The 27,116-nt window shown below is 35.7% G+C and overlaps 2 protein-coding genes across 2 annotated transcripts in view; both read left to right on the forward strand.

Annotated features, from left to right (window-relative positions):
• Positions 1 to 1,882: 1,882 nt before the first annotated feature.
• dph3 (diphthamide biosynthesis 3) lies at positions 1,883 to 4,822 on the forward strand. Its single transcript, XM_079432193.1, has 3 exons — positions 1,883 to 2,069; positions 2,390 to 2,464; positions 3,595 to 4,822. The coding sequence occupies exons 1-3, from the start codon at positions 1,962 to 1,964 to the stop codon at positions 3,667 to 3,669; spliced, it is 258 nt and encodes an 85-aa protein (XP_079288319.1). The 5' UTR covers positions 1,883 to 1,961; the 3' UTR covers positions 3,670 to 4,822.
• A 3,362-nt stretch (positions 4,823 to 8,184) lies between these two features.
• LOC306879512 (cytoplasmic protein NCK2-like) overlaps positions 8,185 to 27,116 on the forward strand; it is a 42,212-nt gene continuing 23,280 nt past the window's right edge. Inside the window, exon 1 of the mRNA XM_079432511.1 lies at positions 8,185 to 8,521. The gene's annotated coding sequence lies outside the window, so the exon portion shown is untranslated. The remainder of the gene's footprint in view (positions 8,522 to 27,116) is intronic.

Below are 27,116 nucleotides of genomic sequence, written 5' to 3' on the forward strand. Positions count from 1 at the left end.
CGTCTAAATACTGTAAAGCTGATATAAAGCCACCCAGCTTTATATCAAGCCGATGTAAAGCTGCTTTGACACAATTTGCATTGTTAAAAGCACTATACAAATAATATTGACTTGACCATTCATAGCAGTAAAAAAGAAGAGTCAACTGATCTAATGTGGCTTGAAACCATTCCTGCATCACAAACAATCAATATTTCAAATTACAGGCAATGTTTAGTTACAGTTATTGCTGCTGTGCAACCCTAGTTTAGCTTTACGAAGGCATTTACTTGTTCACAAAGGTGATATGAGCCACTGTTAATATTTGTGCTGAAAGAAAACAAAACATAAAAATTCTGAAAAAAATAAAAATAAAAACATCCTTTTTTTGAATATTGCTTTTTTTGCAACTAGTTCTCAAACAAAGCATTAGTAATCAATATCTTGCATTTAAGATTTAATATCAAATACTTTCCATGGCCTCATAAAACCAGGTCTTGTGAAAATCTTGTTCTCCTCTTATCTCCTCAATAGCCCAAATCTATTTGACCAGTTAATCACATTTGCATTGCAAGAATGAATGCTTGTCTCTGAGCCTTTACTCCAGTTACGTCATAGAGACTCACTCAACTGTAAGTGAAAGCTTGAAATTGTAAAATCTAATTCAATACTAAACTAAGTTCTTTCCAACAATTACAACATTGGATTTTCAAAGAATTTGGGATGAATTTTTTCCTCACACAGGAGGAGTGAAAACATGTTGCCAAGTGTTTAAATGTTTGATGCATACTTACTGGATATGTGTAATCCAGTTTACTGTTTAAATTTTTTATAGCAGTATAACGAATGAAGAAAAATGTTAAAAGATTGTGGCTGATATTCCTTACATTTCTCTGTAATACCTCAAAAACAAGACTGAATGCATAATACATTACAGCAGAGGTCTTCAACCCTGCTCCTTGGGACCCACTCGAAAGTTTTTTTCCAACTGGCTTCAACACACCTGCCTGCAATTTTCAAGTAGTCTTGAGGAGCTTGATTGGCCGCTTCAGGTGTGTTTGATTTAGGGCTGTAGCTAAACTCTTCAGGATAGTGGGTCCCCAGGAACAGGGCTGAAGACCTCTGCATTACAGTGCATTATAATATAGGCCAGGGGTAGGTAACGTTGGTCCTGGAGTGCCAATGTCCTGCAGAGTTTAGCTCCAACCCTGAAAAAAGCCTCACCTGCCTTTAGCCCTAGTAATTCTGAAGACCTTGATTAACTAGTTCAGGTGTGTTTGATTAGGGTTGGAGCTAAACTCTACAGGACAGAGCACTCCAGGACCGACGTTGCCTACCCCTGGGATAGGCCTCCTCCATAGTATGCATAAAGAATGCTTTTGCTCAGGTGACCGAAATGTCCGCCCAAAAGATTTTCACATTTTTCAAATTGCCTTAAATAGATTTTTAAGAATTCTGCAGATACCTTGTAAATAGTAAAATAAAACTCTTTCCTTGATATTCGTTGATATTTGTGTATTGAAAATGTTTTTGATTGACATTTATGGTCTTTATTTTATTTGGGCTAGTTACATTAATTTTCGGGCTACCAAAATCTGAAGAGTTAGATTTGCATTTTTTGCACAGTATTCATAATTTGAACATAAATGATATTCCAATATAACCTAGTGACTCAAATGGAAGCAAATAGAACCAACCTAAATTGGGAAAGTTAGTTAGGTCATCACACCTGTATATGACTGAATAATAATTGATTGCAGCGTGAATATTCCATTTCATCGTCGAGGTCTATTCTAATGTTTAATCTGTGAGGGGTAAGGTGGATAGTAAATCGTCTCCTCCTGGTGGCTAAATTGTGAACAGCGTTTTGTTGTTATTCGCTGGTTATCAACGTCACAATTGTGCGCCACGTATTGAACAACAGCGGGCGCGTGTTGAATCAGCACCGGCGGCGAGGCCGTTTAGCTAGTAACTGATCTAAAATGACGGTATTTCACGACGAGGTTGAAATAGAGGATTTTGAGTATGATGAAGAAACAGAAACATATTATTTTCCTTGTCCATGTGGTGACAGATTCGCGATAACGAAGGCAAGTGTTTTTCTATTCGAGCATCAGAATGTAAACAGTCATGACTTGACACTATCGCTTTCTTAAATTTACAAACGTGTATATATGGCATTTATATGAAGAGTTTTATTTGAATCATTGTTACTTTTAATGGATATAATTTTGGAATAGTCTAAAGAACTACAAGATAATAACCCAGATAAAAGAAACTGCCACTCATGTGATTTAATAATATACATGTGTGTATTGACTCAGGAGGTGTCAGTGTATAACTAAGTGGCAAATATTTTTAGGTGAACTAAATAGCATTTTGTTAAGGGGAAACTATTTCTGTCTTTCAGGAGGATCTTGAGAATGGTGAAGAAGTGGCCACCTGTCCGAGTTGCTCACTTATAGTAAAAGTAATCTATGATAAGGTAGGATGTTTAGTATTTTCTGGTATTTGTGTATAGACAACTCGGCTTGGTTATTTTTGTTTCACACTGCAAAAAATTAATTATCATTGAATAAACAGTCACATTAGAGTCCTCTTGTTTGATAGTCTTGTCTATAAATAAATAAAAAATAATAATAATAATAAAAACAAGTTACGTAGGTATATCTGGTAACCATATGGTTATTTATGTTCTTGATTTATTGTAGAAATAATGCTTTAATAATGTTTTTTTTTCTTGTAATGATAAAAATTTAATTAAATTAAACATTCACTTAAGCTAATTTTGAAAAAGTAAGGATTATAGCTAATAAATATTTATTAATGATTGTGGGGGAAAACGCTGAGATTTAATTTCTGTAGAAAGGCCTTATAATACATTCTTACAGTATTCTGTTACTGTGATTAATTAATGATCTCTGATAACATTTGATCTGTTTTAAAGGTTGGCTAAATTATGAGAATTGTGTATAGAATCATGTTAGTTTATTAAGGCCAAGTCTAAAATATACAATATTTTTTGGTTTAAATATTTTTATTAGAAAGGTTATCAGACAGTCGCTTGTAATTACACTTTTTTTTAAAAAATACAAACATATAAAAATTAAATTAACAAATAAACATTAAAAAAAGAAAATGAAAATAAAAAAACAAACAATAGTCATGAAAATAATAATTGAAAAAAATGTAAATGCATTTCCCCCACCCAAACACTTGACCCATAAGTGCTATGCTAAAGTAGGTACTGAAGGCATAATAAACATATTAATCACAAGTTTGTAGAAAGGAAATGAAAGGGGACCAAATTGTTTCAAATAACAAAATCTTGTCTATTAGATTATACCTGATTATTTCCAGATGTAGTGTACCTGTCAACACTGTCAGCCATAATTTAGGAGTTGGAACGTCTTATTTTCTTCCAAAACAAAAGGATACGTTTTTTGGCAGAGATCAACCCATATGAAGCAAACTGTTGTTGTGCCTGTGTAAGTCTCAAAAATTCTTTGGGAGCTCCAAATATAATTAATATAGGATCTGGTTCAATAGGAATGTCCAATGTATCTGAAAAAACTTGGAATATTTTGTTCAATATTTTTGTTGTTGTTGTTGTAGGAGGAGTTCATGTGTGGAGAAGTAATTGAAGCACCAAAAACAGCAGAAAACAAATTGGAGCTGGCCCAGAGTTGAGAGATAGTCATCAACATGACTCTTGACCTGATCCTTTGCTCTGATAATGGACTTAATATGCACATCTGTCATTTTACAGTTACTCACTACATATGGAGATCTTTTGTGAGGATACTGATCACATGGACTTGATACATTTAGCATCAAGATTTTGCACACAAGTTACTATTCTGTTAAAATTATTATTATTATTTTTAAAAATGTGCCCTGTTCTTGCTTGAAAATACATTTTAAGGAATTGAGAACATCTGCAGTTTGATTACGTTGTATAAAGACTTCTATATAATAATACTGAAGGAATGGATCTCTTGTGTCAACAGGGTGGTTTTGGGTTCTGTGTAATTTGGGTGCTAGTCCCGATTTGATTATTTATTTATTTTTTTACTTTTTTCCAAGTCTGCCCTTTTTATTTTTTGTTTTGTAATCTAAGAATGTCTTGGAATATTGGATATCATAAAATTCCCCACAATATTCTCCCCATTGCCCCCTTTCCCTCACAGCAGGATACTAAATTTTTCAGGATAGCATACAATGTTTAAAATTAATTTCCAGGCCTTGAAAAATATGGAATAGTTTTGCTCAGGTATGCTCAGCACTAAAATATTTAATCAGATTTAACCAAACTCTTTTTTTTGTTTCCCAAATATAGTTAAGGTCATAAGTTTAATGACAAAAGTTTACAAAATGTTACTAATTTAGAAAAAAATAAGAGGGATCATAAATTCCTTTTTTTTTCAAATGTGGCACTGCCTTGAATAAACTTTTTTTACTCCAGTCATTTATATAGTCCGCAAAATAGTAGCTGAATGTACAGAGATGAAGCAGTTCAAAAGTTTACGTACCCCTAAATGTTAAAACTCTGGATCAGTGACTGACTGTATGTTTTGTGAAAAATCCTGCACTTACTCTTCCCAATAGTGACTGTATATGATATTGAGATCCAAGGAACTCGTACACAACTACAAAAGGTGCAAACATTTATTGATGCTCAAGAAGATTTGATCCTCCAGGTAACAGCACGCTATTAAGAATCAAGCATTTTGAACAGCATGGGTTGTTTGTGTAAATTCAGTTATTATTTTGTCTTGTATATATGTGAAATAGCTTATTTTAAATTAGCAGTGCTAATAAAAACAAAATGCATTTTTTTTGGATCCCTCTTATTATTTTTATTTTATTTAACATTTTATGTATTTAATGTTGCCTTTTCAAATTACTTTTGTTGCAGACACATTAGAGAAAGTAATGAAAAGTCCTTTAAATGCATTTTATTCTAATCGAATACAATTTCATTCAGAAGTCATTTGCAAAAATTGCTTTTGAATTCAACCAAAAACCTATGAATCATGAATTGAACAAACAAAAGTCAACACAATGAAGACACAAAATTCAAGGAACAAACAAAACAACTCTACCAGTCGATAAAAAAAGCCATATAATGTTAATATATACATTTATAACGTCATGCTGAGCTGCATGAACTCTGAAGCTAATTCTTGGCATTGCTTTTGGACACCAGGGGGTGCTGTTTTTCAACAAAAAGATGAAACGTACAGAAGAATTCTCAAACTGTAGGTTAGTTATGACACCAAATACAGAATTTATGTGAATTTGTTTCTAATTAAACACTGAAGTGACTCAAGAACAAAATGTGAATGTCCTAGTATGGCCCAAATGTAAATACAAATGACTGCAAACCTATAGCTTAAATCAATAACGCAATCATAAATCATATTTTATTATCATAAATTATGGGAAGATATTTTTCTTGCAACAGCTTTTATAACAGGGTTGAATTGTTGAGATATATGAATTCAACAAAACAACCAATGTATGTAGAGTGGGTGGGGGTGGGTGTTCACGCCAACGAATACAGTTTGTAGCTTTATTTCTTTGAAAGAATCAGCTGAAAAACCTCTCAAAAGCAACTTCTAAACTCTGACTATCTAAGACGTAAGATGTGTGTTTTTTGCATGGTTGAGCCAAACCTGGACTAGTGCCATGAATGAATCCTTTAGTGTTTCCATCCGGTATATTCACAAATCATAATTTGGCTTTCATTGATTTCCTGTTGTCTAAATTTTGCCATTTGGCTTGTCAGCAGCCAGCTTTAGTGTGTGCGTTTGTGTGTGTGTGTGTGTGTGTGTGTGTGTGTGTGTGTGTGTGAGAGAGAGAGACAGCAGTTTTCTGTCCTTCAGATGATATTGAAAGGCCCATCTCTCTGATGACTGTGGCATCCCTCATGAGCCAGCAGCAGGAATACTGCACTCAGTCAATGGCATTTTAACTCACTCTCTCACTAAGCTGATCAGGGAAAGGATATGGGCTGCCAACCACATACACACATATGCGCACACACACTCCTGTCAGTACAGAGAGATTCCCTGAATAAAAAGAGTCAAGGTCAGGAATGATCATGTTCACACAGACGTCAACAACATGACATAAAGCAGATGGTCATGTAAAAGCAAACACTATTTTCATTAATCACGTGGCCTCTTTCTCGCTAACATTTGCTGTGACATATTTACAGTTTCCTCACTCGCTGAGGCACATTAATTGCTTTAAACTATAAACACAACAACTCATGTTTTTTTGACAAAACTGTATATTCCTTCCAACTTTGCTATCAAATGCATTAGACTAAAAACAATAGATCATTGCCTTTAACTTGAATCAGATTTTTAGAACAACATATTGTGAACATAACATACTTCTGTACTGTACATTGATTGCAGAAATATTCAGGTAAAAAGATTAATACAATTTTAAACAATTATGTAATATTTAGTTTTGTCTTTACAATATAGTTTTGGGAAAAATGTAAATGAACAAACACATCATCAAAAACATTCCTGAATGTATACTGTAACTGAATTGAATGAAAAATTGAAAATGACCAAATGGCATACAGAAAGAGAGGGAAAAACAGATTATATACTGAAACATGGCATTTATTTTGAAACCGCATTAAGAATCTCAAAGTTATATTATGAATGAAAATATTCCTGAATAAACTGAACTGAATGACAAATTGCTAAAAAATGATCAAATAGGCCTAGACTACAGAAAGAGGAAAAAACTGTATATGGCATTTATTTTGAAACAGCACTAAGAATTGCAAACGTATTGATATGATATGTGATACAATATGAATGCCAAGGTAACATTCTCACATGCATATTTCTCACTTTTACCTAGAAAAAATAGAAAAAATTTTTTTTTTGTTTTTTAATATATACAGCGGTGGCCAAATTTATTAGAACACCATTTTCACCAGCTAAAAATGGTTTTAAAGGGGTCCTATTATGCTTTTTCACTTTTTGAATTTTAGTCAGTGTGTAGTGTGTATGTTTGGACATAAAAAGATCTACAACGTTACAAATATCAAAGTCAACTCCAAAGAGAAATATATTTAGTTTTAAAAAAATCCCTTTTCAAGAACTACAACGAACGGCTCGTTTGGACTACGAAGTCGTTTTCCTGTATTTGTGATATCACGGAAATTCGATTTTCTGCGTTTCTGCATCCGTAGCATGCATTTTGATAGGAAAGGACGGGGAATACAGAAAACCTGAAAAAAGCATGCGAAACGTTGTGTGTAACTTATGTAAATTTGTGAATAAAGGTGTAATTTATGTAAATTATGTGAAATAAGCATGAGAACATGTTCTAGTACACCCCCAAAACAAAATCAAGACTTTGTAAAAGAGCATAATAGGACCCCTTTAAGTCAGTTATTTTCATCTTTTGCTGTATATGCGTCAGTAGGAAATATAAGTTTACATTTCCAAACATTCATTTTTCCATAAATTGTAATAATCCAGTGAGATTTCTGTTTGCACAAGGCGTCTGACAGCAGCCAGTGCTCCACACAGAGATCGGATCTGATCATCATCCAGTCTGTCTGGAAGAAACAGAACAAACTGAGACGGACTAAATCCAGAAGAACTGGGAAAGTCTGCGAGATGCTTCAAGAAACCTCCCTGCAAAGCTACTTGAAACTATACGCAAGTGCACCTATAGGGCCAAGCTGTTTTAAACACAAAGGAGGGTCACACAAATGTTGATTTATTTTAGTTAATAGAAGTTCATTGATAAAGAAAATCTATTCTAAAAGTTTTAACGGTACTGTAGCTTTGGTTTCTTGAAGCATCTTTGAGATGTTGTCACAATTCTTCTGGATTTAGTCTGTCTCCGTTTGTTCTGTTTCTTCATGTTATTCCAGACAGACTGGATGATGATCAGATCAGATCTCTGTGGAGCACTGGCTGTTGTCAGACTCCTTGTGCAAACACAAATCTCACTGGATTATTACAATTAATGGCAAATTTAATGTTTGGAAATGTAAACTGATATTTCCAACTGACATACTACAGCAAAATATAGAGATAACTGACTTAAAACCATTTTTTAGCTGGTGAAAATATCTCATTTTGGCCGCCACTATATGTGTGGGGGTCCCATGGGTTCGGTTGAGAGTCTGGGTGGGCTCTCACTGTTTTTTTTTTTATGAAACGGAAAGAATTAAGTTGGCAATACACGGCGACCTTGTATGTTGCCTTTTGCTTTTGAGTCACTAACAGTGTTGGCCCAGGGCAGTCCAGCCCTGGCAGCGGTGACGTCATCGAGCGCTGGGCTGAGCAGCAGAGAGAGCGCGCGAGAGCGCTGCGGTGGAGTTCCTATAGGGCCTGTCTGAGAACGAAGCACTAGAGGACAACGAAAAGCACGCTGAACGGGATTTTCAATCGCCCTCTTCTGAATGCACACACACCGAGGCAAATCGGGATAAAGGTCGTTTCCATCCGCATCCCTTCGCTTCCCCCGAACTGTCCAGAGGCAACCTGTTAAGGTAAAGAACGGAGAGCGCGTAAACTTGGTGCGTGAGCGTGTGTGGCAGCTTCACCAGAGGTGTATTCGAAACACCGTTTCGAGAGAAAGTCTAGCCGAGAAGCGAACGCTTTTTTAAATCGCTTTAAGACTCTTAAAGTCACACACAGTGATTTTGTCTTGTGAATTTGCCGCTGGTGAAATACTGAATGAAGCTTTTGTGCGCCCACACCAGTACAATAGCAGCGAGGTCTTTGCGAATCAGAGCGCAGATGTGTTGTTATGGTACCGCGACCAGCTGACTTTTTTGCGACTTTTTTATTGTTTCTTTCTCTGAGACATTGTGCGACACGACATGGCAGAGTTGAAAAGATTTTTGTTTATATATATATATATATATATATATATATGACAATCAGCCCTAATTATTGTGGTACAACAATACAACATATAACATAGTATATACATTATTTTTGATATTTTAATATTTTTTGTTGACTTAACCTGTTTGGTTGCATACATTTTCAGCACAGTCTAAACTATTTCAAATTAAATTATAGATTGAGTCTTACCAAACGATTTGTTATTTAGTTGTCAGCATCAAGCTTTTCATCAGAAAAAATAATGTAATAATTCAGTTCACCCCAAAATAGACATTCTGTAGTCATTCACACCTCATTTCAGTCCTGTATGCGTGGATTGTCCTGTTGATCGTACTGTTGTGTTAATGCTGTTGCCTGGTGTTGTTGGTGTTTATGGACCAGCCAAAAGGAACTGATTAGTAGGCTTTACATTTAAGGTAGAAAAGTTTGAATATTGGATTACAGTGTCGGTCCATAATCTCTATCTATCTCTCTCTCTCTTCAGTGTCTGTTACTCAGTCTCTACCCTCCTGTGATATTTCTGTGGAAAGGGAGCATCCCTGTCTCTCTCTGCAGCATTCTAGGTAGTGTGCATGTCAGAGATAACAGAATTGGACCGTTTCTCTGAATCCCGTAATTGTCTCATTTCCTAAGAACAGGTCAAGCATAATGAACCGGCACTATTTCCCTTGGTATTTTCACTCTTTGGCAGCAGTGGATAGTGGAAATCCGGTTGGTTTTACATGCATTATGTCAATATTACAGGATGAGTGTGCAGAATTGGTCAGCTACGTCTTTTTAGGGGATCTGATTTACCCTCTCTCACACCGCATCAGATGCCATTTAGGATACTTCCAGCCAGAGAGATGAGATTTAAGCTGAATTTAGATTCATTCAGATTTTTAAACATGTCATAGTTTAAAGTGCCACTCATGCATTAGAGAGTTTTGAGTTTTTTTTTTTTTATGAATTAGCTGTGGCTCTTAACAGAATCTATTACAATTATGCATTTACCCTGACATAATAATCAGATTATTCTTGTTTCTTAAGTGGAACAGTTTATTGAACCTTTAGGAAAAAGGCTTTTATTGCTCATATCGTATGAAGCTCGTACAGAGGCCCTCACATTCTATACTCACTTTCTAACATGATTTTTCAAAAAAGTGATGTATGAATAATCAAGTTGCTAAATCTAAATTACTTCAGTCGAGTAAGTATCCTGAAATATAAAGTGACGTGACATGTTAGGTTAACCATACTCGGAATGTGTGCTCTGCATTTAACCCATCCAAAGTGCACACACACAGCAGTGAACACGCGCACACACACCGTGAACACACACCCGGAGCAGTGGGCAGCCATTTATGCTGGGGCGCCCAGGGAGCAGTTGGGGGCACCTCAAGTTGCTCAAGGGCACCTCAGTTGTGGTATTGAGAATGGAGAGAGCGTTGTACATTCACTCCCCCCACCTTCAATTCCTGCTGAACCTGAGACTCAAACTCGCAACCTTTGGGTTGTGAGTCAGACTCTCTAACCATTAGACCACGACTTCCCCACTGCAGATATTACTAACAACTTAAAGTTATTCTTGTTTATTTCATAAAAATCTGTCAAAATCAAGATTTCACAGCAAAAAATGTACCACAACCTGAAGAGGGGTGTTTTAAAAATGATAATAAAAGGTCTTTTACTTTCTTAAAAAGTTGAATTTATCAATCATATGACAGAAAAGAATGTGTGCAACAAGTTTTTCAGCAAACTTTTGATCATGTTGATAATTTAGAGGCTTTACAAATTTGAGTACATAGACTTTATTTGATTTAACTTAACTGGGTCTCAGACCCATATCCACCAATGTAAATACTGAAGCATTCACTGTCAGAATCCCCTTTAGTCAAAGGAGTGTGTGAAAATGATTATGCTCTCCTGCTGTGCTTATAGCTGTTTCTTGTCTCTGTAGGGGTCAGCTCTGCCAAAAATAACATCCTCTCTCCAGGGTTGAACTCTGGAAGCTTGCCCCATTGGGAGTTTAATTGCTGATCATGAAACAGCATTTCAGAACCTATTGATCTCAGATTATAGTTATAAATCAGTCCACACACCATAGATGATTCGATCCCTGAAATTTTTTGACCTGGAATTAAATTACACGGTGCGGTAGAAAATGAATGATTTCAAGCGTCTAGTGTACATTGTAAACTGTAAATTTTGTCGTCATTAAGGTATTTTTCTTTACAGTCTTATCCTTTCCCCCATGCAGCGCAGGAACAGAGCAATTTGCAGCTCAGCATGGATGATGCATATTTTATTAACAGTCTGGGAAAATGTAGCATCTCAATATTTCATCAGTGCACAGCTTGTCATCGGTGCCAGGAAAAAGTATGAAGCCCTCCAAAAATAGGCCCTTTTAAAAGTTACCGCGAGGAGGACAAATTACATGAGTTACGACTCCGTGTTTCTGACAGGGCATTATTAAAACTCTGGATCTCCAGAATAAGCCCCTGCTGAGCAGTGATCTCAGTAAAGACCTTGAGAAAGGTACCTGACTTTGGACACTTTTTGTGCAGCTCAAAATAATTGGATTAGAAAGACAGCATTAAGGATACAAAGAAGGAAAGGATTGTTGATGCTCTTTTTCTGATTTTAAACAGTCATGCAATCTCAGGTCATGCAAAACCGAGGACTGCTTAATGTGGCAGATTATACTATGTCTGTGTGTTCAGACTTCATGTTATGTGTATGATCCTCCTATGGTCCAACATGACTGATAGTGCAATGTGTGTTATTAATCAGATAGTCAAGGTCTTTGGCCACTGTGTCACATTTCCCACAATTTGAAAATATTTATACAACCCTGCATGGTGCCCCTGAATATGCACCCAATTGCCCATGTGATTAATCCTGCTCTGTAACAAACATATCTAATGACCGGGGCTTAAAGGAATTTTCTGGGTATAATAAAAGTTAAGCTCAATCAACAGCATTTGTTGAATGTTGATTTTGACTCTACTCTTTGTTTCTTTGGGGGGAAAATGGAGGAATTTATGGCACGGCATTTTTGGAGGATTTAAAAGCAGAAATATGAAGCTTATTAATTTACCACTTACATCAATTCTTCTGTTAAAACTAGTGCATCGTTTTAGGTGTAAAGTTGTTTAACTCTGCAAAGCATATGAAATATTAGTCATATTTTTTTAAATCATATTTGATACAGGCTATGGCTCATATAGTATGATATATGAGTATATGGAGCTCATATTCAAGGAGAGGGGAAAAACATCACAAATTAATGAGGCCCAACCTGAGCAAAATATACAATTTGGTGCATATTTATAATGATGATATTTGTAAGATTTTACATTTTTTATCTTTGTAATTCTAAGGTCAATGAGATCTTTATAACTGTTTAGGAGACCACTTACACAAAATTCATCAATTTTTTTTTTTCTTCTTTTATTATAAGTTTTGACGTTATATCTCTCTAAATGTCTAGTAAGATGATATTTAAATGCTTTATTTTTATTGTGTGCAATGCTGTACAATGATTGAGAGATGTAAAAATAAATATTTCTCAATATCATAATTTGATGCTTACATTTTAACATTCTAAAAACAATCATAACTGTTGTGGTACCTCAAGCTGCTGCTTAAATAACTTGCTGTTGGTTAACCAAACCACCACATGTCTTTGAGCAAGTGGTGATATTCTCTACAAATTACAGGATTTATGTGAGATTTTAAATCTCAGATAGAGACATAGTTGCCAGAATCATGGCCAGAATGCCTGATTTACATTTAGTCATTTAGCAGACACTTTTATCCAAAGCGACTTACAAAATGAGGACAATGGAAGCAATCAAAATCAACAAAAGACCAATGATATGCAAGTGCTATAACACTTTATAACACTTTTTTTTTTAAATGATATAATAAATAAAAATAAAACAGAATAGAAAAAGAATAGAGCAAGCTAGTGTTAGAGGCCTTTTTTGCATTTAATTGAAAAACAAATAATAATAAAAAAATAGAATACAAAAAGATTAGAAAAGCTAGTGTTAGTTTTATTTTTTTAAGAATAGAATTAGAATAGAGAGAGCTATAGAGATTGATCCATTGTGTATAGCTGTAGATTGGCTCTTATCTTCTCTGTTAAGAGGCAAGGGCAGATGCAGTGATTTCCCATGTTTGAAGCGTGTAAAGCTTGTTTGAGATGGAACTCCTCTTATATGAAGCCATCATGACACTACAAAAAGAACATTTTCTAAGAACAGGTAGATGTTTCCTTTCTCTTTGTCATTGACACTTGAACCAACTCTTGAATCTTGAAAGTCCTGTTTCTAAGAGCAAGACTGTCACATTATTGTGACTTCATTAAAGGTGCCATAGAATGCATTGATACAATATTTTAAATTGTTCTCTGATAACTAGAAGGTATGTGGCTTAGGTAAGGGCAAAAATTCTCAATTTTACATGTGCATTTACAACCCTAGGATTTCTCCCTAGAATGAAATGGTCTGTTATTGGCTTATTTGGAAGGGTCATGAATAATAATGTTGAGCTCTGCTCAGATTGGCTGTTTCACAGTACGGCTCATTTCAGTAGATCTTGGACTTTCACAGCAGGATGGAAATCTATATTTCAATACTTTCTTGCGCAGTTATATCTTCAGGTAATTATACTGTATGTAAAATGCGGGCCTCAGGGCAGCCGCTATTAATATGCTGGGCATTGAAACTGCTTTCAAATGCACGATCGCTTTTTACTTTCACTTTCGAGATTCGGGATCACACTTGCTCTGTTTATACTATGGAGCGGCAATACCTACCACGCATTTTACAAGATAAGATGCTTGTCAGTGGTGCTTAGGATCTGTAAATCATTCGCCATCATCCTCAGTCATCTCTCCTTACACTGTTTATGTGGTAAGTGAAATCTTATGTACTGCAATGTAACAGGCTACCGCTAGAAAGGAGCTAACCATGTCTCTTTAATGGCTCGCGTTATTTTATTAGAACGTTATTTGATTTCCGTGCCTTTCTGAATACAGACACCAACCCATCCCTGCACTTCCCATCCCATGCACAGCCTGGAACATAACATTTATTTCCATGATCTGCCATTTTCGCTGTTGTCCTCACTCCTCATAACCCTGTTGTCCTTTTCGCTTGTTTCTTCACAATACCTGCAGAACTTCTGATGGTTCGGCTGGCAGCTGGCCTGGAACATGGGCGGGTATATGCAAATGTTGGGGGCGTAACTATTAGTGATCCCGACTGTTACGTCACAGTCGGAGTTATGTTCTGATTCGCCTATTTTTCATTGGTATTTTTTATTCACAAGATTTACATAATTAGGAGGAAACAACAGTGTTTGAGGCTCAAGGTATGTCATTTCCATGTACAGAACTCTTATTATTCAACTATGCCAAGGTAAATACAGTTTTCCATTCTATGGCACCTTTAACTGAATAGCACTTTATATGGTGTACTATACAGATCATTAAACAGAAGTTGTCTTTTTTTTTGTCATTTGGGTTTGTTTCTCATAAGTTCAAATGGTGTGTGGTGCATCAGTTTACAGGAACAGCAGTCTATCCAGCATGTCAACGTGCAGTGTGAGCTGAATAAATAGATTAATTAGTATAGACATTAATAGAACTGTGTTTGTGAGTGAAATATGGCTACTGCTGTTTAGCTGTCAGTTTTCCTTGTAATAGCAGCTAGGATGGTCTGTCTAGTTTAATAGACAACACATTCTCCTGTGGTTTTATTTAATCTTACATGTACCGTTCCTCATATTTCATGATAAGCTGTTGTAGAAGGAAGACAGACTGCTGCAGAGAGCTGTTTGAGGTCAGAACAATTATAGAGAGAGCCGTTTTTCATTGCATTATTGGTTACCTTCTCATTCTATTTCTATTTCTTACTGTATGTTCTGGAAATTTACAATGTAGATTTAGTTTAGTTAGTCAGTTCTGTTTGCTTTCACAGTTAAGGCATTTTTTTAATGGACCAAATTAGATACAATGTAATAAAAATTCATTATACCAATCATTATTTAATATAACAATGACAAATGTAATAGAAGTCACATGAACAAATTGTACGCTCGCTGGTCTAAATGTTTGTGTGCTGTAATAAATTAAACCGACAACTCATTTTTTTTTTTATGTTTTTTGGGCTTAATGTAGATTAGTGCAGGCAATGTTGAATTGCTACAATTTTGCACATTTGTGCAAATTTAGACGTGTAGTGTTTTGGTTACATCAAGAGCTATCTCAACTTGCAGATATAATTTTATGATCTAAAGATGCATTTTCATTCCTTCTGTCGCATTTTAGAGATGTCCCCCAGCTTGGTTAACCTGTTTTTACCCTTTATTGCACCGAGCTGGATGTTGGCAATCTAGAAATGTGTTTGTGTAACGACTCCGCCAGAGGTGGCTCAGAATATGACTTATCTTTTGGATATGAGGAGGGCAAGATAAAGATATATGAGCAAAGGGGTTGAAAAAGAGTTCCTGTCTGACCATAAAACAGCTTGTCAAACAAAATTACAGCTTGTCTACTTGACTGCCTCTCTCTCACTCGTTTCCCACTCCCTCTTGCGTGTAAAGTGTTGGCAGGCTGCTAACTCTGTAAATGGCTTAATTAAGTAAGGTAACCTTCGCTGCTTTCAGTTAAATGGGCAAGGACATAATTTTCAGGTGCAAATTAATATCTTATCCTCTCTTGGTAAAGTTTGATAATGTAGAGGCCTGATCTGTGTTTTTGAGGAATTTGTGAAATAAATAGTCTACAAGCATCAGTTCACCAATATTTCATGAGTTTCACTTAACATATTGTTCCACTTTCTCTATGGAGATAGTCTTCTGATTGTTTTTGTTCTTTAAAAGGGGAAATGTTTTCTTTTTGATAAATGATTTCTATTCATCTTTTTCTATTCTGGCTCAACATGGCCTCTTTTCAAAAGTATCAAGTTCCCCCATTGAAATATCTCTGCTTTTCATAAATGGTCATTTAAACTAGGTCAAGAATTAAATTTTATCTGTTTAATACTACAGCTGATATAACATCTAACTAACATCTAACAGATTTGCAACCATAACTGTCTAAAATACATAGCAGTCCCTAACAAAAATGTAATTTAATTAAATTTGTGATAGGGTTATTTTGCTGCAGTTCTTGTTTTTATGGTAATAATGATTTGTGCATATTTCCCACTTCAGGTTTGTGGAAAGTTTCCTCATGAAAGATGCTGAGTATGGTCCTGTACGTTTTGTCTTTTTCTCAGAATTTTTCTCAATCCAAAGAAAAATGAATGAGAAAAATGCTTCCAAAACCAAGACTTTTGAACAGGTTTGCAATCACTGTTATGATAATAGAAAGCTCTGTCTTTAGGTTTTTGTCTCAAATGCCTAAACACTTGCTGTAGTCTTGATTCCTCAAAGTAGAGAGAATGAAGATGTGTAAATGAAGCAGGCAGTGAGGGGCAGGAACCTTGATGGATAAGTGATGTTCAGATCACAGTGACTAGAAGAGTTCCAGTGGAAGCTACTTGTGAAGTGTTAGACCAGACTAGAGTGAGAAGAATTCTTACCCAGTCTTGAATCATTCCTCTCTTCTCTTCCTTTGTATCTTATTTTAGGCAGCTGATGTATTCATTAGTTCACATTAAGAATTCACTAGATGTAAATTAGCAGTCTTTTTGCACATAATACATCTTTTCATCCATTTGTTCCATTTTGCTCATGGGTCACTCATGCTGTATGGTTTTTTAAACGTTTACATGTGTATGCTGCACATTAAGTCTTTGCTGTGTGATCTCAGGCCAGTTGTTTATTTTTTTCCCTGTTCTAAATGGTTTATTTTCCAGTGGGTTTCTTGGCTAGTATCTCATCACCGTTAAGAACATAATGTAATAACCTGTTGTATGTGCCAATCTGAGTAAAAAGATCTATTTCAGCTGGAGCACAAACATGCTGAAACCGGTGTTCAGCTGCTCCTCTGAGTTCCGGCATGACTAGCTCTTTTCCATTGTTCAGTTATTAGCTTTCTTAATAATGACACCGTGTGTCTTTTCTGATCACACAGGAAACAGAGGAGTGGGAGGAAGCCTGCAAACCATGTTTTATCATCTGAATGTGTGTGTGTTGCACTTAAGAGCTTCACTAAAATGATGTGAGCCTGGGATCCATAAGCAGACAATCAATGTTTAATGTCATTTGGTGGCACTTTTCATGTATGTGCACATATATGCTATGTAACATTAAATAGGCTACATTTGTGATAGTACTACTACTACTACTACTACTAATAAAACTATGACAGAATGTGTATTTAGCGTAAATTAATCAGACTAGCTAAATTAGTGTCAAGTTACTTAAAAATACTGATACATTGAAAGTATTTAGAAATATCATAAATAAAAAAATATATATTTGTTTTTTTTCTTGTGGTCATTTTTCTTCCATTGTCTGGGTGACAGTGTTATCATGCAGTAATAGAACTGCACAAATGTGGGAAAAGGCTAAATATTGTGCTTTTGGTCATATAGAAGTTTTTACTATCAGTTATTACATATTTTTGCAGGGTAGAGACATTTGTTTACATTTATACATTTGAAACTAGGTACTTTTCATTAAATGTTAATGTTATGTTAAAAGTTTAACATTTCCATTAGTTCTCACCACACGTCGGACAAACACAAAAAAAACCTGTGATGCCTAAAAAACAAGTGCTTAAAAATGTGCTTTTGACATTTGGTTTAAATTTAGCTTGTTTTGGGGTCTGTATGCTTGGTACTGTACATCAGGCTGATTTAGAAATATGTATTAAACAACAAGTTTTTATTTTTGGATGTTTGTTGCCCACCCCACCACTTTCAGTATCTGTTTGGGTTATTTAAAAGCTCTATGGCTTGATCTTGCTTTTAGGATGCAAATAAAGTGCATTAGCACAACCACTAGTTTCCACTCTCATGTAACGGTACAAGCTCTCAGCTCAAGAAAAGTGCAAAATTTGAAACTTATTGAACATATCACTCCAAGCTACGACCACTATCATCTGCACCTGCCTAAATATTTTAGTGATTTACTGTTTACTGTTGGGTAAAGACATATCATTTTGCCACCTTAATCACCAAATGTATTTCAAACATCTTATTTGAGGTGGGAATGGATGTTCTTCAAAAAAGCAAATGGCAGTTTTGAACCTTCAAAATGTCAAATGTGAGAAACATTTGAACAAAGACATGATTGCTCTCTTTCACAGTGTAGTTGCTGTAATGTTCACTTTTGCTTGCCTTTTATGCAAATGTCAGGGAAATTGCATATTGATTCCCTCCTGAAGATACACCGAAATGGGTCGTATTTGTTCAAATGAGCAAATTTACTCCTCTATAAACTGTTGCCTAGAAGCTACCATTTGCCATGTAGGTGCAAGACAGTCAGTTCCAATGTGTGAACACATTCTGTTGACAAAGCTGATATAAACAAAGAACAAGTGCCTAAAATCATTCAAAGCTTTCATTTTTATCACATTGTGCAAAATTGTGATATTTTGTATCGTTTTAATAGCAGGTTGGTCTTTTGACTCCTTCATTCCATTTGAATACTTTGAATCAGTTCACAAAAAGATTCATTTAAAGATTCAGTTGGTTACGTTTACATGCACATGTTGGTTCAATCAGACTGAATTCATTCCGATTGATGAATCTGAATGTAGTCTTTACATGAACGCTAAATAAAGTGATCGGGTTGATGTGCGTGTTTATATGTCAAGCTTCAAATCGAAATTGATTTTTTTTTTTTTTGACATGCGCACACTGCACAAATATAGAGTTTCTCACACATAATAACCATTCTCCTACACTGTTTCTTTATTTATTGTTAGCAGCAGAATTAATATTTATCCATTTTTTGGATAAATATACATACAAACCGCTGTGCCGTGCTGCTCATATTTTCGATCGAGTGTTTACATGCACGCTCAATTGGATTAGAAAAGGAATAAACCACCCCCTTCAATCCAATCGAAACTTCATTCCAATCGAGCTCAATCGGATCGATTAAGGTGTTTTCACACGAAGGCTTTTCAGTCCGATTGAGCCGTCAATCCGATTACAAATGGATTATTTGGTTGCATGTAAACATATGCTTAAAAATAACAAAACTGCTGAGGCACTTTAAAAAAAGAGAGTTTTTGCATTATAAGTGTTTTACCCAAATGAAAGCAGAATTATCATTTAATGTTTTTCCACTTTGTGACCTGTTGAACATGAATATAATCCAACTACAGAAGGGAAAGTTTTTTTTAATTGCATAATTTTGATATTTTTTCACATTTGTAATTCTTCCAAAGCATTTCTCTCTTTGTTGTGAAGGACACTGATTAACATGCCGAACCGAACAAACATTCTGATGGTCAACAGGTCACAATTTATTACGTTTGGTCAAGAATGACTATATCTCATGCTGTTGCCACTCTATAAAAGTTTTTTTTGCAGAAAATAATTGTTTAATGTTTGCAGGAAATGTAGATTTACTAACATCCCCACTCTTTGTTTTGCCCTTAAGTGAGGCATGTCACCCCAGTTTGATTCATTGGAATGTCCTTGGTTTTAGTAGTTGTGGATTAAAAGCATTCAGTGGCAGATACAAATTAAGCGTTACAAACTCTATTTGGTGGGACTTTTCCACTGTAGTGATCAGAGAGAGAGAGAGAGTGAGTGAGCAAGAGAGAAGGCAAGGTGCTCACTGGTTGGTCTGAAATGTTGAACATGAAGGAAGTGTGTATTTTAACAAGACACTCCTGAGGAACTTCACTTCAAAGCTGTGGAAGCTTGTGACTGGAATAGAAAGAGAGGTAAACCAGGCCCTGATGTCAAGAACACTCAACATCTCCCCTGTCTTTTTTACTTTACCGTTATGTTTTTCTTCCACTCTCTAGCATGTCCCTGCTGTACCTCCTGCTTCCTCTTACACTATCAACAGCCTCTCTCAAATTCAGAGCTGTGATTAATGCTGTACATCCTCAAAGGAGCTGATAGGAAATAGGAAAAGAATTCTGAATGTTCAGTCCTTACCGAAGCAAGTAAACAGTGATGTGGTTGAGTATCTTCACACAGCATTTAATTTTTCCGTTCTTCCACTAACAAGATACCAGTGCCCCCCTGTGTGATTAACAAATAATAACATCACACTTACTGTTTTACTGGAGGCAAAAGATGCAAATCAAGTACAGAGTAAATAAATATTGTGCCTGTAATATCTGTAAAGTGAGTCCAGGCTTTATACTTTTGTATGTAGTGTTTCCAACAGATCTTTTTATAGTGAATGACAAACCTGTTTTTCAACTCATCGTTGACACAAAAACAAACGGGATAGTTTGTGGAGTTTAATGTGCTGAGATATTTTTTTTTGTCTCGGTTCTCTTTGTGCGTGGTATCTGTGAATTCAAAAAAATTCAAATAGAACACACAGGATCCAGGAAGAAATACTCCCCCCTTCCATCGGGCTCTAAAAATGTATTTTTTTCTCAAAAAACTTTATTTGGAATAAATAAAAATAATCAGCAATTTTGTTTGCTTATGTGTTATCTGAGCTTCACGTAGTGGAATGCCTGAGCAATATCCCATATCCTATGTATGCAGCAAACAGAAAATTGATTCGCGGCAGCTGTTTGTGACCTGAATGCCAAGTACAGCGTGGTCTCGGTCATCAGTTCTTTTCCCTCTGGTGCAGTTGCTGAGATTGTGACAGATTTAAAGTGCTCTCTTCTTTCCCCCTCTCAGTGTTCTGGATGTATTGGGGTGTCATTCAAATTTGTTAGCTTTTTAGTTTCTTTGTTAGTGCAACAGTGCCATGAGGCTGTTGTCTGCACCTGCGTGACAGATCAGGATGGGAACGACACTGGCGCCAAGACGCTGCAGCTGGACCTTATGGGATCTGTGGTTTGAACTACCAGATTGGCAGTCAAGTATTAAACTGGGGAAACAGATTTTACATCCCTTGTGCATTAAAACCGTGGGAAGTTGGAAAGAGAACAGTAGCAGAGAGAGAAAATGCAACGAGAAAGAGGGTGAGATAGAGACTACAGATAGATACTGTAAGTAACTAGTGATTTGTCAACTAAAACAAATGTCAGTTTCTGTTTAAACAGAATAAAGCACTGAAACAGATTGGAAAATCCCCTTTATTTTACAGTAATTTTAAATTCAACAAATTGCCTCAGAGCTTTTAAATGTTTTTAAAGTTTCTTGGCTGTGAACTTCACTTTTTCAAATACAACATTTAGTTGCACCTCTGAAGTCCTCATTGCTGTAGTCCTGGAACTTGTAAACACGGGGGGTTTTTTGTGAAATCCTGTGCATGTCAGGCAACCAGATTTAGAATTTCTGCTTCAAAAAAGTATTTGTGTCAAATGCATCAGATGGTTAGCGAGTGTAGTGCGGATGGTCTGTGGGTGTGACGTATGCAAACCAAACCAAGGCAAGAAATAGACTCAGAGTGTGATGGTGTTGTCATATTAGGCTTGAAATAGAAAATTAAGTTTACAGCTCATTGGACTCTATTACCCCAAAATGTACCATTTTGTTCTTTAAATGCAATATTAAGCTTTGTCTGTCTTCACACTCAGCTGTGATAATGTGTCATGGCAAACCAGAGCCCTCCAGCTGGTTTTTGTCAAAGATACAGATCTTGCCAATGGTAATTTCTTCTCTTTTATCTGTTGTGTTTGTGTGAACAGGCTGCACTTGTTAGCTGAAATGATAGTGTTGACAGTGAAAATTGAAGAGCAAGGAAAATGCTTCTTGTTATCATTCTTTTCCATTCATTCTACATGACTTAGAGTCAAATTTTCCTTTCTGCCAACAAGGAAAACTGCAAATATACTAGCTGATCTCTCTCTTTCTTTGATACTCTTACACAGCAAGGAGGCATTAATCAAATGTGATATTAGATGTTTTTAATGCTACAAAAGATTTCTATTTCAAGTGTATGCTGTTATTTTGAACGTTTATCATAGAACCCTGAAAAAAGTATTACCATTTCCAAAAACATTTGATGAAAAAATAAGAAATGTTGCATAAAATGTTTCTATATACAGTTATTTTAAATAGTAAATATATTTCATAGTACATGTTTTGATCAAATAAAGTACTTAAGAAAGTGTAAAAGAACCCCATACGACTTGTGCACTATATTCCATACAAAATTTAAGTCACTGTTTGCTGAAAATCTTCACAAATGTCAAAATTTGATTTTAAGAGGTACAGCAGTGGGGAAGCATTTCATTGAATTATTATTTTTTTACTGTACTGGCTTTAAAATGTATCGTAAAAGTCTTATAAACTACTTTTATAGTATTTTTTAATCTAGCTTTTTTCAAGAGTATTCCTTTTATTAAGTACATTTTTTTAAGTACTCCTTCACTCTCATTAAGAATAAGTAACCTGAGCATCTTTATCTAGAACATAATCTTTCATGTTACACGGAAAAAAAAGGAAGTCATACGGGTTGTCAACAATATAAGGGTGAGTAATGCCTGACCGGATTTTCATTCTTGGGTGAACTATAACTTTAAGGTCACTTTTCTGACTTCCTGTGTGTCACAGCTGGCCCATGTGGCCTCACTCTCCCCCTCCTTTCTCTGTTTTCCTCTCTCTTGATCCCTTCTTCTCTTCAGGGTCAAGGCTTTCGGGTTACAAGAGTGCGCAGTCACATGGTCCAACTTGACCGCCTGAACCCTGAAAAAAAAAATCCAGATACACAAGTTACAGTCATTAACAAACACAAATACACACATGAATAAAGGGGTCAAACACATATAAACACACACAGTTAACTGGCTGCAGTGAGAATTAGGCACTATTACCAAAAACCTGCAACAGGCCCCCTTCTCTTCCTATTTCTTTCTTTCGCACTGGCCTAGTCACTATCCTTCAGCTCCTACACAACCCACAATGCAACATTTATGCAAATTTTTTCCGTCACCTACCAACATGTTATGTGTGCATACATGCCCTTAGCAAGCACAAAGCAAATGTTACAGCACACCTGTCTGTGTGTGTTAAATAGACCACATCTAATACCTCTCTCTTCTTGTACTTTAGACACTGCACAGATTGAGAAACTTCATGATTTCTCATGCTCTGATTTATTCTTTATTTTTAGTTCTGTTTAGTACTTAGTGCTTTCAGCTTTGTACTAATATTCTGCTACTGCCTATTATGTTTTTTTAATTACTCAAACAACATTAAAAAGAACAACACAATCACACTGCTCTTATTTTGGTTGTTAAAGAACTGATTTAATTGATGTGTGAAGATTGTTTTATTTTCTTTTTTAAATATTTTTTATAGTAGTATAATATAAATCTGAACTAAAATATTAGATACACACACACATACATATGTATATATGGAGAGTTAATTTGCAAAAATCCGATAGACACGCTTTAAAAAAAAAAAATTTGCTGAGTGCCGTACATTATTCTCCACATATAGCGCGATCTGAACCCTAAACTCGTTTTGTCAAAAAAGCCAGTATTATCCACTTTCAAGGTATCGAGAGCCCACTGCTCCGGGTGTGTGTTCACGGTGTGTGTGTGTGTGTGTGTGTGTGTGCATTTGTTCACTACTCACTGCTGTGTGTGTGCACTTGGATGGGTTAAACGCAGAGCACCAATTTTGAGTATGGGTCACCATACTTGACAATACGTCACGACTTTACTTTACTGACTTTACTTTATATGTGACCCTGGACCACAAAACCAGTCTGAAGTCGGTGGGGTATATTTGTAGCAATAGTCAACAATACAACAATAATAGGTGCCCTTGAGCAAGGCACCGAACCCCTAACTGCTCCCCGGGCGCCGCAACATAAATGGCTGCCCACTGCTCCGGGTGTGTTCACGGTGTGTGTGTGTGTGTGTGTGTTCACTGCTGTGTGTGTGCACTTTGGATTGGTTAAATTTAGAGCACAAATTCCGAGTATGTGTCACCATACTTGGCCGTATGTCACGTCACTTTCACTTTTTTGTCAATACATTGTATGGGTCAAAATTATTGATATTTCTTTTATACCAAAAATCATTAGGATATTAAGTAAAGATCATGTTCCATGAAGATATTTTGTAAATTTCCTACCGTAAATATATCAAAACTTAATTTTTGATTAGTAATGTGCATTGAACTTCATTTGATCAACTTTAAAGGCGATTTTCTCAATATTTTCATTTTTTTGCACCCTCAGATTGCAGATTTTCAAATAGTTGTATCTCAGGTAAATATTGTCCTATCCTAACAAACCATACATCAATCTGTATCTATACGATAAATTATAGAAATTAAAACTTTTAATTAGCAAGGATACTTTAAATTGATCAAAAGTGATGATAAAGACATAATATCATAATGTTACAAAATATTTCTATTTCAGATAGATGCTGTTCTTCTGAAGTTTCTATTCATCAAAGAAACCTGAAGAAATTCTACTGCGCTGTTTTCAGCATAATAATAAATGTTTTTTGAGCAGCAAATCAGAATATTAGTATGATTTCTGAAGGATCATGTGTCATTTTTTAAATATTGCCATGGATGCTTAATATGGATCGCAAATGGCCAAAACTTGCATTTTGTTCACATACCTTTGTTTTATTCTTTTGAGAGGTGATCTAAATATTTGCGGCTGTGAAACAGATAGAAAATTAACAGACTTGTCCTGCAGTTCTGTGGATGTTTTGCCCTCCAGGTCTTCGAGCCGGTCACGTGACTGAAAGCTATGAAAAGTTTTTATATTCAAGTATATTCTGTATACTGTGATATATTTGTATAGAGTGTTTGTTAGTTTGCTCTGATATTGGAATAGTTGTCTCAAATTCTGAAATTTCACTGGTATTGGTATCAGCTCCTCAAATTTTTGTATGTAATAACCCTAGTTTATAACCCTAGTTCTGTTCAATTCTGTACTTCCTGCCATGAAGAGATAAAGAGATTGAAAGAATTAAAGTGGCTTGTGTTTAGGATAATGGTAGTGGAGAGGAAGATGGTGACTCTTAGAGCTGGATTACTGTGTTATTAGATGTGTGGTTTGTGTTTGTGTGAGTCTTGCATATGTAGATGGGATCTGAGAGCATTACTGCCAAAAAGCATCTTTTTGTGCATTTCCACTATTCCTCTCTCTCTCTCTCTCTCTCTCCTAAAGCAAAATTTGGCTGCTATTCAATACACACTCCCCAGCACACATGGGATTTTACTAACCAAATGGACAAGGACAGTGAAACTCTCTTCATCTCTTGTAGCTTAATCTCATTTTAGTCTTCCATTTTAATTTGTCTTTCCATTATATATTTCACAGTTCAAGGTAAAGTGATTTATTGTGTGTTCAGCAGTTGTGCACTATAAAGGCATTGATACGAGAACAGGTGTTTAGAGGAGAATGAGATGCCCAAGGTCCTTTGTTGAAGAGCGTCTTTGATTTCTGAAGCTCTGGGACTGGCACTCCCTTTTGTTAGAGGAAATTCAAGTGCTCTTGAGTTGTTCAGCTCAGTTGATTTCATCTTCCAGCTGCCACTTTACGGGACATCTGCTGAAAACGAGAGTGAAACCAAAGCTCCCTCTTGATCTGCTACTGGATAAATTAGGAAGATACTAGCGTGATGCAACAGTGGTGCACAGATATGTCAGCAACCAAAAATATGTGACTGGAACAGTACTAATTTGCTGTTTAATAATTTTAGCCACAGTACAAACATTGTTAACAAAAGTTAGGTTAACAGTGATTCAAACTTTGTTGCCTTCAACCTTTAAAGTCCACGTCCTTCTAAGGATGCTGCCCTTGAAATGGGACACAACTAATTTCCATAGTTTGTTAGTTAGCTTGAAAAAAAATAACTCTAGCATTTTGCTAAATATATGCACTACATTTCATTATTTAATTTTTCTGAATTCTTTATTTTCATTAAAAATTTTCTATACTCTGTTTTAGTGGTTAAATGTTATTAATCAAAAAGCATGTATAATTAATTAAAATCATGAAACATGCTGTTTTTTTAAAGATTAACAAATTACATTAAGGCACTAAAAATATTTTTTCCCCTTAAAGTCATTATTTTCACCAACTTCTGTTTTCCATAAATGTTCTGAATTTCATTTAATTAAATAATAATAATAAAAAACATCTCTAATTGATTTTATAAAAAATAATTTATTATTTCTTTAAATACTGAAAGAAAAGCCAACGCATACATCTAACCACAAATGCATTTCCTAATATTGACAGGTATTATTCAGTAGTTTCAGTCATAATTCACTATATCTGAAGCATGTGTGTTAACTGATGGTCATGGTCATGGTACTTGTGTAATAATGTCATTTGAAATCATGTGCTTAGACCTGCACTTCCTTAGTCAGTCATTAGCGCTATATTTAGTGGTAATGGAGATTGATTTTTAACCACTCCACCTGAAAATTAATGCCTTTTAAAATTGTATTTTGGATCCATAATCATGTTGCATAACCGGATTATGAATTTACACAATGTGGCTGTATGAGCTTAGCACCATGGTTAAGTAACAGGGATTATCATGTTTCATTGTAAGCACTAAATGTCCTCTGTTTACCCAGACCCCATGTGTTAGGAAGGATTTTTTACGACTGACTCTAGTTTGACAGGTGAGTGTCAGAGCGAACAAACAATGTTTTCCTCTCTGCACTCAAGGCATGTTTCTCTTTCAACACCACACAAGGAATGGAAAGATCTAGGAGGAGACCTGCATGTTTATTAAAGAGGAGGGTTTATACCTTGCTGTTTAAAATGCTGGCCGTCAGGCAGTCACTGTAATTGTATCAGCCAGTGTTGACACATGTGACGCCTTTATCTATGAGTTGACAAGTTTCCCTACTCCACTGGGGACACGAGAGAGTGGAACGTGGAGATCTGGCAGCAGTTTTGGATGATGACAGGACTGCTGTGTTTGTTTGCTCCTAAACTTCTAAAGTATCAGTTTATAGCTCTTGCTGCTTTTTGTAAGCTGTCATTTCGTATCTGAATCTAAAAGTAGTAAAAAAAATCTGTGATATGTGGCGATACGGGCGGCCTACTGTTTAAACACACTTACTTTTCATCTATTTGTACTTGCAGTATGAATAATGTTGCCTGCTGTCACAGATAAAGTGTGCAGGGGGCTGTTTAACGATGAAGTGGCCATTGTTTGTGCACAGTATCATGAAGTGTTCGCTGGCACTGCAGCCT

The sequence above is a fragment of the Barbus barbus genome, assembly GCF_936440315.1.
Source record: "Barbus barbus genome assembly, chromosome: 13".
Classification (NCBI taxonomy): Eukaryota; Metazoa; Chordata; class Actinopteri; order Cypriniformes; family Cyprinidae; genus Barbus; species Barbus barbus.

Coding starts and splice junctions, on each gene's coding strand:
- dph3 (XM_079432193.1), top strand. CDS start 1,962: ATGACGGTATTTCACGACGAGGTTGAAATAGAGGATTTTGAGTATGAT. Junction 2,070..2,389: donor ACAGATTCGCGATAACGAAG/GCAAGTGTTTTT, acceptor TCTGTCTTTCAG/GAGGATCTTGAGAATGGTGA. Junction 2,465..3,594: donor TAAAAGTAATCTATGATAAG/GTAGGATGTTTA, acceptor TTGTTGTTGTAG/GAGGAGTTCATGTGTGGAGA.